Raw genomic sequence first — 12,235 nt, forward strand, 5'->3', positions numbered from 1 at the left:
ATAGATAGATAGATAGATAGATAGATGTGCAATCATCATGGCTTTCTCTGAATCTCTCCACACTGTAACCTGACAATACCAACTGCAGGGTCCATGCTCACAGGTGCTATTGACACAGGTGAAAGTGTCAATAGCAGAATAAGCAATGGTCAGCATTAGCGGAGAAAATTTGGCAAGATTTACACAGCCCACATACTCAGCTCTGCTGCTTATCTCATAAATGTGTTTTTCTTACAAATAAGCCACTATTTGAAAGTGACATAAACTATCATACAAATGGAATGTATTGTCAAAAAGGACTGTCATAACAAAGAAACTATCCACTAAACACAAATGTCCTTTCTTGTTGTGCTAAGTTCATATACAATAGCATGTATGTACATTTTATATCAAATTTGTAATATAGTTAGACTTTTCTGTTAGTTTAAATAACTAATTGATAGGGATAATGAAGTAAACTATTTTCTTTTAGGTTTGTTTGTTCATTTAAGATCCCCATTAGCTTTTGCATAGCAGCAGCTATTCTTCCTGGGGTCTGTACAATTTATATGGTGACTATACAACAATACACATTCACACTACTTATCACAACACATAACAATTACTTAACATAACACATAATATAACAAATACATAACACATCATAAAAAAACACACATCTTTTTGCAAGCTCCAACTGAATTTATAATATTACATAAAACAATAATTTAACTTAAAGTATTATTGAAACATAAATTAAACAAAATACCATAAAACGCCCATAGGTTCATTGCACCCCAAAATTACCTATTCTTTTCCAACATTTCCTCTTAAATAATGCTCTCTACATGTCTTTTTAAAACTATATATGTTGTTTTGCTGTATAATATATTTTGGTAGAGAATTCCATTCTTGCATTGCTCTGTAAATTACTGTACGTTGAGTGGACATAGCTTTAGATTTTAACAATGTAAAACAGCCTCCAACAGCATGCCTTGTAGAATAATTATGTGTATTTTTACTGAAAGACAATTTTTTTGTAGAAAAGAAATGGGATTTTTGTTGTTAAAACAGTCCAAATAAAAACCATCAACATATACAGAAATCTACTTTTCACTTCCAACCAAGAAAGACATTCATGCATTTAAGTGAAATTCGCTCTAAAACCACATGAAAGAGCTATCTGTGCTGCTTTGTTCTGGACCAGTTGCAATTTCCTTATATTACCTAAGGAAGCATTAGACCAAACAATAATCTAAATGAGACGCAACCAAAGCTTGAGTTACTTGTTTGATTGATTGTTGTGTCAGATATTTTGCACATCTCTTGATTACTGATAAACTGTTTCCCATCTTAGTTACTATTCCCTGTATATGTTTGTCCCACGATAATGTATTTTCAATAATGACTCCCAATAGTTCAACTTCGTCTACCTGCTTTATTAACATGTTATTTATACTAAGATCAAGCTTTGGCTTTGAACATAAAGACTAGGTTGGGTTGTGTGTAAAACTAATAGCTTTCCCTTATTGTATTGAAAGTTTGACCGGAAGTGGTTTATGTATTGTGTTTGTCTTGATCCTCGTGGATCTGAGGTGCAATTCGTTGAAGCGGACTTGCGGTAGAGAGTAGTATGGTCCCTTAACGAGAAATTCATACCTTCGCCGTTAATTCAACGGTCCGTTTACATCCCTCTGGATACTGATAAATTATCAATTAAAATAAAACCTGATCAACCAATAAGGAGCCGGGGTAAAGCCCACTGCTTGACCTTGCATTGAATGTCATAATAGACGGATATTTTAAAGCACCGACAAGGTAAGGTAAAAACATCCTCATCCGCGCGGAGCAGCACGGGCGAAACCAAATGTCGATAGCTAGCATGGTCTTTTGTATGATGCAGCCAAAACAGCAGTTTGAAATCATATGGCATATATCCTGTATGGAAATAGTTGTTTTCACAGCTATATAAACAGATCGGGATATTTTTAAACATCTGATTGATAACAGGCCTAGAAATAAGGCCGGATTGCACGCCGCAGAAGGTATATTCGCTTACAGGTTTCTTAGGCTGATATTACAAACAGATTACATAAACCGAAGCCGTTATTATATTTAAAATACAAGAAGCGCCTCTCCACTATATTTATCCCATTTATCTTACTCCCAGTTTAAGCAGAGAGCGCGTGAAGGATGGCAGAGGCTGCAGCAGCGCCTGATCCGCTCCAGGCTGCACAGAGAGGAGGGAGGAGAAAGGGGTGGGGGTGGCGGTGTCTTTTTAGGATCATTAAATCACACTGTGCTACTGAATGTGCGCTCTGCTGCTTATCAGTCTGTTTCAATCTGGCCCTCTATAGGAGGTGACCCATTTCATCATCTATAAGTGGAGCGCGAGGTAATCCCTCCTCTCACTGTAAAGAGCCACCGGTTGGTTGTTGGTCGTGTTCAAGCCAAAAATCTGCTGACACATGCGCTCTACCGGCCGATGTTCGCAGTCTTTGTGCGCAATGAAGTCTATAGCTCATCTACCAAGGCCTCATGGGACAGCACACTCCTATAGGGTGTTATAAGCCTGTTTTTCTTTGGTTGCTGTTTAGCCTGGCTATTAAAGATTTATTACTGCAAAACAAGTTGGAATCAAAGAAATGACCAGGGATGGCAATATAGAAGTCTGGTTAACTGAAATATGACTAACCGAATGGATTTAGCTTCAGATGCTGATTAAAAAACAATTAAGCCTCCACTTTTCCACATTTCTGTTTATTTTCAGGTTGTCAGTCACTGCCATGGAGATTGTCACACATTTAATTAATGACACCATAGAGTTCTACAAATGGACCCTAACTATTGCAGGTAAGGCCTACTATTACATATCTGTTGTGCCTTAAAGTGGGCTAATGCAGAGAAATTGTGTGCTTTATGAGTGTGCAGCTGTCCCGTATATGCAGGTGTGTTTGTACTGGTGAGTCAGTACACAAACTGAGTTAGTCCCACTTCAGTTCTGTAAGAATTATTCAGGAATGAGTCACAGTTGCAAAGTGTAGCTAAAAAATGTCTCCCTTGGACATACAGCAATGTGCAAAAGTTCGAAACTATTCCTCACTTCTTCATAGTTTGTCACCAAGGAGCCAGATTTTCTTGCAATGTTTTAAAGTGATCTTGAACAAAGTTTTTAAAGATCTTTTGAAATTTTTCTTCAGACATGAGCTGCCTTTTTTTGCAGTACTTTGTCTTTGTGCATATCTATTTTCAGAGGAATGTGATTATTCTTTGTTAATCCACTCAACTCTAAAACCATGAATAATTAAAGAATTAAAAAGGCACCTTAATCAGTGAATGAATGACTGGGATGTTTCCACATTAGAGACTATGTGACTAACAGAACCTATTTTAAATTTTATCTTTAGGTGCTTGTTTCTAGCTTCCTGTTGCAAATATACATATTAGTTTTGCACCAACAAGATACTTTTTACACATGACACATGCTGTACTGTTTTTTCATATATATATAAAGAAATTGGCCAAATGGAGGACAAAATAAATAAGTGCAGGCCTAAAAAACCCAACAGTTGATGAACAGTCACTGAAAGTGAAGTGAATCAAAAGTTCCAGCAAAGGCTGACACAAGAGCTGAGAGATGCACTGGCCCATCAGCTGATCCATCAGTTTAATGAGCTCCATGGAATAGTTGTAGTTAGTACGCAATTCTTAAGGAAGAGGAAAAACGAAGAAAGGGCTAAGATATGCCAGATGACACAAGAACTTGACTGGGCTGAAAATCAGTGACAACATGGAGTGATGAATCCTCCCCATAGCTGGGAGCTCAGCATTGTAGAAGCAGTGTGGGATCATCTTGACAGAGAGCAGAACAAAAGGCAGAAAACATCCCAAGAAGAGCTTTGAAATGTCCTTCAAGAAGCTGGGAGAACTATTCCTGAAGACAGCTTAAAATTACAATAAGGCTAGTCTGAGAAGGTTCAGACAGTGCTGCAGAATAAAAGCAGCCTTACCTCATATTAACTTTTAAGCTTGTTAGAATTGTTTTTTTAATACTGTATTTCTGTTTGCACGAATTATAATAAATAATTTGACCTATTTCATGAACCTGTTTCCTGGCAGTATAAAAACAAATGAGGGGTGGTGTAAGACCTTTGCACAGTGCTGTGTATCAATGTTTTCCATACACTACATACACCTTATATTAGTTGCTTATAGACATTAATTCCTATGCTTGTCTGTTGGTGAACTAAATAAATTATCACAATTTTCATTTTAATTTTCAATTTAATGTGGTTGAAAATCAAAGGAATGAAAATTGTATAGCTCAATCTTTTCAAGTCATAACATGTAGAATATATATTCCATTAAAAAAATTTCATAGCCAATAATAAACTGTTGTAGGACAATATCACTTACTCAGCAACTGAACCCAAACTGTGTCGGAGTATTGTGTAGGTTAGGAATATTTATGTAACGGCATGAGAACATCTGTCCCGTAGACAAGCGAGTGGAGAAATGGGCTCTGATGGACAACCCGCTGCCCACATTGGCCATCAGCACCTCCTACCTGCTCTTCCTCTGGTTGGGGCCCAAATACATGAAGAACAGAGAGCCATTCCAGCTCCGCAAAACTCTCATTGTCTACAACTTCAGCATGGTCTTCCTCAACTTCTTCATCTTTAAAGAGGTAAATCTCTTTTTTTACATGTTAAGCTGTTTGTCAGAGTCCTTTTGCTTTGCACTGCACCACTTCTCTTTGTGTCTCTGCTTCTTTATATGACTGTTTCAGTACAGAAACTCTTGTTTTTCTAGCTGTTTATGGCAGCACGGGCGGCAAGATACAGTTACATATGTCAACCTGTGGACTATTCCGATGACCCCAATGAAGTCAGGGTGAGTTTTTGGAGGTGGAACGATTTGAAGATGTTGAACATGAACATGCATCCCTCACAGAACGCATGTATAGCAATAGATTGTGTGTCATAATAAGTTTTCCAAAAGAAACCTACCACAACATTCACAGACAGATCTTGGCGTTTGGCCTCTTGATTTAGAAACACAATCAGCTTCCATCATTGTTCTCCAATTATCAGAGAGCTGATAGAGGGACTGGTGCTCAGTTTCACCTTCCTCTCTGTTACTCCACGATATAGTTACCTACTTGATACTAAAACCAAGAGTACGTCAGTGTCAGGTGACTTTAAGGTTAAGATATCAAAGATTAGAGTAGGAGAGAAACACAATTATCTACAGTCTGATTATGTACAGTATAAGGTTAGAAAGCTGAATCCAGGGGATGCATTTCCTTCCTATTTCTTTCTCATTCTCATTTCTGTCTTCACGTGTACCTCTCCATATTCTTTACATGCTTTTGGAGACAGGTGGCAGGGGCGCTGTGGTGGTACTTCGTCTCCAAGGGCATCGAGTATCTGGACACTGTGTTTTTCATCTTGAGGAAAAAGTTCAGCCAGGTTACCTTCCTGCACGTCTACCACCACTGCACCATGTTCACACTCTGGTGGATTGGCATTAAGTGGGTTGCTGGAGGACAGTGTGAGTAGTTCACACCACATTAAACCTTAAGATCATGGTTTATCCTTTAACTCAAAATGATTATGCTCTTTATCCCATTCTGCTGCTAACTAACTACAACACACCAACAATATTCTATCATATGTTTATGTTTGCCATAATTTATTTTTCTTGTGTTTGGATTTTCAAAAATGATCAAAACTTTCAAATGGTAAAATAATTTTAATACATAAACTACCAAAATTAGCTGGTTTTAAATTTCTTGTTGAACAAAGGTAACAAAAATGCAATTTAAAGTCTGCCTCCAATGTAAATCAAGTATTTAACCTTGCTAATATACAATAAACATGCAGTCAATGTAATGTCTGAATATCTTCACCTTAAAATTGCTGCATGAAAAAAACCAAATTAAATGACCAGTGTGACCGAAAGATGTTGAGTCAAGATGTTTGGAATCACCTAGTGGTCACCAGCAGAACTGCACTGCAAGCAACTTGAGACTAAATGACCATGTCCATCTTTTATATGCAGTCGTTGGCTCTTGGATGAGAGAAAGTAAAATTAAAATGTAAGTAGAGGTGTCAGCACATGATAATGAGGTATGCACCAGCTTCGAAACAGAGGAGCAGGCTAATTACCATATTCACACATCTGTACACAATAAAGTTGTGCTGTGTTGTTTGCAAGTTTAAAGCATTTAGAACAATTACATAAAAACTTGTAAACAGGGTACACTTCTTAACACAGCAAATTAGATAGATTTTAGCAATTCCAGGGGTTTGAAATGTAGTAAACTACATCTGTCCACAGCTGTCTACACAGATGTTAATAATGACGGTAACAACTTGCATGGTGTAACAAAATCAAAGGTCAATGACAGAAAATAAACTTGATCAAAAATATGTAATTGAAAACTGTTTTTATTGGTAGCGGATTGCTTTGCTAAAACAGCTGTTGTATTTTTATTCTCTCAGAATGAGCCATTTACATCAACTTGTCATGGGTCCTCATACATGGCAGCTGCCACATTTGTGCCACAAATTTTACTATGTAGGTGTTGCTGAATGGACAAATAAATAGTGTCTGTGAAGTAAGGACCCTTTAAGCTTTGTTTGATAGTTGCTAAAGCACTGTTTGGGAAAAGTAGCGCCTTAAGGGCTGGGATGTACTTGCTGTGTACACAAATGTGCACGTCAACGCTCTTCACCGTTTGTGTATACACTTGCTGCAGCACAACACAACCAAAACATTCAATACTGGAGGTCACCACCAGGGGCAGTACACAGCACTTGGAATTAATACTGAAATATTGAAAAGGCCAATCTGCTGGTCACATTGTATTTCCAGGGTCATTTCAGTAAACAATAGTTTATCTGTTGCCAACTGTTAAAGCATGAGTGTGCAGTGGGAAAGAAAATCATAAAGATGCCAGTAGTTGTGAACAAGAGGCACTTTTCGAAATATCTGCTATTGTGTTAACCTCTGATCTCATGTTCATGCTCTTGTTTGCATGAGTGCCTCTAGTGGTCAAGTCAGTACTGCAACTTACGCATGTGACATGTTACTTCACGTTCTTAACGTGCTAAAGGTATGCTAGGAACACGTGGCAGGTCTGTTATGTACACGTACATCCAAGCCCTAAAAGGCACATAGAAAAAGACAGTACACATGTATACAATTATGATGTTACCTGTAGAGCAGTCATTGCTGCACTTGAGACCACGGGATCCACTCACAGATAAAAACATAAACAACAACAAAAAAAAAACATGTTTATGACTGGAAGATTTTTGGCCACTGATGACCACCGTCCATTCACAAACGTGCTTGGTTTTGAAGCCATTTCTATGCCCATCTTTACCACTAGATGTCATTCTTGCACACTGTACTTTTAAGTTTCAGTGGGTTTGCCATAGTTATATTTTTGACATGTCAGTCTGCTATAATTTTCGGGCTAAACATAAACTGTGGCTGTAAATCTGCAAGTCAGGTCTTTGATGGTGGAGTTGCAGTGCAGTGGAGTTTTTTTTTTTTACCAAGTAGTTGCACAAAGTTTAGAAACAGTAGAGATAGATAGAGATAATAGAGTAGAAACAGCATATAATGGCAAAATGAATTAAAGCAGCAAGCGGCATCCATCGGGTCCGAGCATCCTGGACCCCGCCACCCGATGTTGCCATGACAACAGGTATTGTAATGTGTTAAGGACCCAACGTGTGAATACTGTCGACTTTGGTGCAGTTCCCATGTATTCCTATGGAGATATGAGCAACCGTGTTTCATGGCGAGAAGGCTTTTTTCCGTCGGTTGCCACGGTAACATGGTTTTTCCTATTAGAAAGATTTGAGGAGCGTTTGGTCCCCAACTTGTCAGGAAGCTTCCCACCAAGTTTGGAGTCAGTCGCACGAATCCCCTCAGACTAGTTCGTTCAAATGGCGGTGAAATCCAAGATGGTGGCCACCCCGTTGCCATGGAAACAGGTGTTCGATTGACTTCTTTGCTGGACTTGGGGTGTTACATGTATGAATACTGTGAACTTTGGTGCAGATCCCATGTATTTCTGTGGAGATATGAGCAAACCGTGTTTCATGTCGAGAAGGTCATTTTCCGTCGGTTGCCACGGTAACACGCTTTCTGCTATTAGAAAGATTTGAGGAGCGTTTGGTCCCCAACTTGTCAGGAAGGTTCCCACCAAGTTTGGAGTCAATCGCACGAATCCCCTCAGACTAGTTCATTCAAATACGATGTGTGTAAAGTGCAAAAAATGGCCGAACACGCCAAGATGGCGGGCACACCGTTGCCATGGCAACAGGTGTTCTATTGAGTTTTTTGGTCGAGTCGTGGTGGTACACGTGTGTGCCGAGTTTCATGTTGCTACGTCGAAGTAGACTTTTGGGACCCCATTCATTTGGGGATTTTGGGGGTGTCTAGGTGGCGCTGTTGAGCCACTTTTGCATTGATGTGTATGCGGACCTTATAATATCCGATTTTCGCCGGGCTTGACGTGTGTGCCAAGTTTCACAACTTTTCATGGGTGTTTAGGGGGTCGAAATGCTTAGGAGGAGAATAAACATTTCAGGAACAATAGGGTCCTTCCATACTTCGTATGGCTCGGACCCTAATAACTCATTTGCAAGATTAGTGTCGTGAGTTTTCATTTATAATCACTTACAAAATAATATGCAATTTATTTGGAAAAAATCTTTGGAGATTGTCCAGAGCTATGCTAAAATTCAACAAATTTGAGAAAGCTGAAAAATTCTTAGCTCCTTAATGTTTTACTCTATTATTTGGTAGATTTGGTAGAGCACAGGTTTCAGTGGCTGCAGTTAATCTAAAAAATTAATGGAAGTAAACCTGCAAACACAGATGTCACACTGATGTGCAGTGCAAAGCCTTGTAGTGTTCACGATGATAAAAAACCTGTGAAAGCATTTTTTTTTCATTAAACAACAATAGAGGCAGAATTCTCAGTCTGACTGAAATTAGAACGTTTAACTTTAATATCATGATAATCATGACCGTTTCTCATTTACCCACAGTTTAATATATTAAGCTGAACGTTTTTAGCAATCACACAGGAACACCTGAGGTGAGGATAAGTGGAAAAGTTTTTTTTGTAATCCAGTTGTGGGGAAACAAGTCAGAGATGAGCAAAGGATGAAGTTGGTGTGAAAAGCAGGCAGACAGTGGCATACAGGTCTGGGTTCTACTGGGTTAAGCAGGTATAAATACTGCTGCTGATTACAGATGAAGATCCTTGTCAGGGAAACAGAGGCGCGCCCACCACAGCCACACACACCATACCAGGGTCATAGACCACAACAGGTTAACATGAAAATTAATGTCTTTTTTTTCCCTTCTACTTACAGCATTCTTTGGTGCACACATGAATGCACTGATCCATGTCTTGATGTATCTCTATTATGGTTTGGCCTCCTGTGGACCTAAGATCCAAAAGTACCTTTGGTGGAAGAAGTACTTGACCATCATCCAGATGGTAAGAAATCCCAGCTTTGAAATATATTTAACCACCCTTCAATCTTCCTGTGAATTAAACTGAAATGGCGCCAAAAAAGGTGACTTAATTATTCTGTTTTCTGTCTCAGATTCAGTTCCACGTCACTATTGGTCACACAGCCTTGTCGCTGTACGTCAACTGCGACTTCCCTCACTGGATGCACTACTCCCTCATCTGCTACGCCGTCACCTTCATCATCCTGTTCGGCAACTTCTACTACCAAACCTACCGCCGCCAGCAGCCTGCGCGACGCGACACATCTTCTTCCTCCAGAGCAGGCAAGGCTCTCTCTAACGGCACCCTCAATGGGCTCAGCAAAGCCGGCAGTGGAGCAGCACTGATGGGAAGCAAAGAGGAGAAGCCTCAGGAGAACTCTGGAAGGAGAAAGAGGAAAGGACGTGCTAAAAGAGATTAGAGATAAGAGGAGAACAGGGGAGGTAGGGCCTTACTTTGGCTTTTAGGTTGCTATTGCTGGAACATGAAAAGACTTAAATTGAGAAAGACTTGGGTTAGATGGATGTGTTCAGGTGAGATGTATTTCTTTAAAGCCATCGTCTGAGTTGTAGATAAACAATGGGATAGGTCTTTTGTTATGGAGGATGTTTCTTTTGATAAGAGGTGTCAAATGTCATGACTAAGATGGTCATTATAAAAAAATAACCCTAAAAAACAAAAAAAGAAAAAAAAACAGAAGTAGGATATGCTATAGATAGTAGTACTCCTTTTCTTTATTGCCATGTGCAGCAGATCTGGTTCAGAAAGGAACATGCAATCAAACGCTGAGCCTGAAAGGGAAACAAGGTCTTTCAGGTCAATTTGAAATGCCTGAAAAACTAAAATAAATGCCCCTGAGCTGTAAAAAAAGATTACACACATTTAACAAACACTGCTTTATTGAAACAGGAATACACACCAAAACACACACGTCAGTTTCTGTTGATAATGGTAATATTTTTTGTTAATTGCCTGTACAGACATAGAAGTGATGATGATGTATACTGTCATGTTATTTTGGTTCTCATCTTTTTCAAGCTTTTTCATGAAAGAAACTTTAAAGTTTGTATTTCCTTTCTATTGTAACCGCTGTAATTACTCATTTATTTATGCAGAAACTTATTTTATTTTAACTTATCTTATTTTTATTTATTTTGGAATTCTCACTTCTGAGTTAACATCATCACTTTGTTATAGTCTGAAAAGAGAAAATCAAATTGAGAGTTAAAGTGTATATAGAAACAAAAAAAAACCTGCATTTTTAATCCTCTGAAAGAGGGATTATGTTGTTCAATTCTTATTTAAAGATGGAATAATCCTCATTATCAGCTCATTCTGAAGTGTAATTCAAATTTCTTTTATTTCTGAATTAAACATTATCCATTTTGTATATCCATAAATGTCACGTGAAGAGATGTAATGAATATTATCCAAAGAAACAACAGAGCTGAGGATATTCTGTACCCCTTCCACAGAGAAGCAGGTGGAGTTTTGTCTTTGCAGATGTCTCTTTGTCTTTTTATATCATATCCTTTTAGAACTTGCCGTTTGTCATCAAAGCTGGTGAAAACAAGGCTGCTGTGGTGTTTTGGGTTAACCTTTGTATTTAGAGAGAATGCAGAGCCAGCTTACAGCCCATTTTAAAGATGTTAGCTACCTTTAACACTGTTAAAAATATTTTTACATATTCAAGCTGACGTCATTCTGCAGCGAAGCTTTCAGCCTCATTTCACGTCCTCAGCTGGCTTAAATGTAAATTTATCAGGAGAGGCGTTTGACTTGGAAAAGGTAAAGGTTACTATTTCTCTACTTAAAGAGAGAGACTATGTTTAACAGCTATGAAGAATACGTTGCTCTGCCCGTTTAAATTAGCTCTATATTAGCAAATCATGCTTCACGTCAGCCATCAGTCAACGCATTTTAATGTTATTTATTGATTATTTATTGTTTTGTAAATATCATTAAGCTGAGAGTGCTTGTCTGTGTATTTGTTTTTCTTTCTGTGATGTACATATTACATTGTGATATTTTGTATACAACGCAGAGTGGACATTTGTGCATCCACAATGCTTCTGTTTTCATTTATTTGTTTTCTTTTTTTAGCTTTGGATTTTCTTCAGATTGAATTAAACTGAATGCCTGTACAATTTCTTTACAAGGCTACTTCCTGATAATTTACGTGTCGTTGCATGTCTTCTGCAAGGGTAAAATCTGTTTTAAACATGGACTTGGTAACTCAGTAAATGTGAGTTTCCAGATTTCCAACACAAGAGGGCGCCTTGTAACATAACATTAAATAAAGTTATTGATCAGTATCCTCACTATGATCCCTAAAGCTGAACTTTATTAGGTATTATGATATGAAAATATTAATAAAAAAAAATAATAATTGCTGTACATTTCAATAATAAACTTTAATTTCCTGTTATTAGATTGTCTCGAGCCATTATCCAAATTCCACTTTGCACAATTATGTTAATATTATGTCATTATCTGTAAATTGGCCTGAAAGTTGCAAATGCTCAACATACTGGACTGTGTAGCGTCATAGATACAGTATAACCACCTCCATGTATGAAATGGGTCCAATGAGCTGCACGTTTAAATCTAATTAGAAGTGCTTGCTTTTATGTGCATAATCAGATTTAATAGGTTTAATTTTATTATGACACTATTAAAGGACAATGTGCATAAGTCCCAGAAATAGAT

At 38.1% G+C, this 12,235-nt stretch overlaps 1 protein-coding gene across 1 annotated transcript; it reads left to right on the top strand.

Annotated features, from left to right (window-relative positions):
* The first annotated feature begins 1,577 nt into the window (after positions 1–1,577).
* Positions 1,578–11,879, top strand: elovl4a (ELOVL fatty acid elongase 4a). The gene is made up of 7 exons (XM_041987999.1): positions 1,578–1,797; positions 2,750–2,832; positions 4,479–4,666; positions 4,792–4,872; positions 5,361–5,532; positions 9,384–9,511; positions 9,621–11,879. Exons 2-7 carry the CDS (start codon positions 2,766–2,768, stop codon positions 9,945–9,947), a joined length of 963 nt encoding a protein of 320 aa, XP_041843933.1. The 5' UTR covers positions 1,578–1,797; positions 2,750–2,765; the 3' UTR covers positions 9,948–11,879.
* Positions 11,880–12,235: the final 356 nt, after the last annotated feature.

The sequence above is a fragment of the Melanotaenia boesemani genome, chromosome 6 (genome assembly GCF_017639745.1).
Source record: "Melanotaenia boesemani isolate fMelBoe1 chromosome 6, fMelBoe1.pri, whole genome shotgun sequence".
NCBI classification, from domain to species: Eukaryota; Metazoa; Chordata; class Actinopteri; order Atheriniformes; family Melanotaeniidae; genus Melanotaenia; species Melanotaenia boesemani.

What these genes read in the sequence shown, in the direction of transcription:
- elovl4a (XM_041987999.1), top strand. Translation starts at nt 2,766, where the DNA reads ATGGAGATTGTCACACATTTAATTAATGACACCATAGAGTTCTACAAA. An exon ending in ACTTCTTCATCTTTAAAGAG is followed by an intron (nt 4,667 to 4,791) that starts GTAAATCTCTTT and finishes TTGTTTTTCTAG; the next exon opens with CTGTTTATGGCAGCACGGGC. An exon ending in ATGACCCCAATGAAGTCAGG is followed by an intron (nt 4,873 to 5,360) that starts GTGAGTTTTTGG and finishes TTTTGGAGACAG; the next exon opens with GTGGCAGGGGCGCTGTGGTG.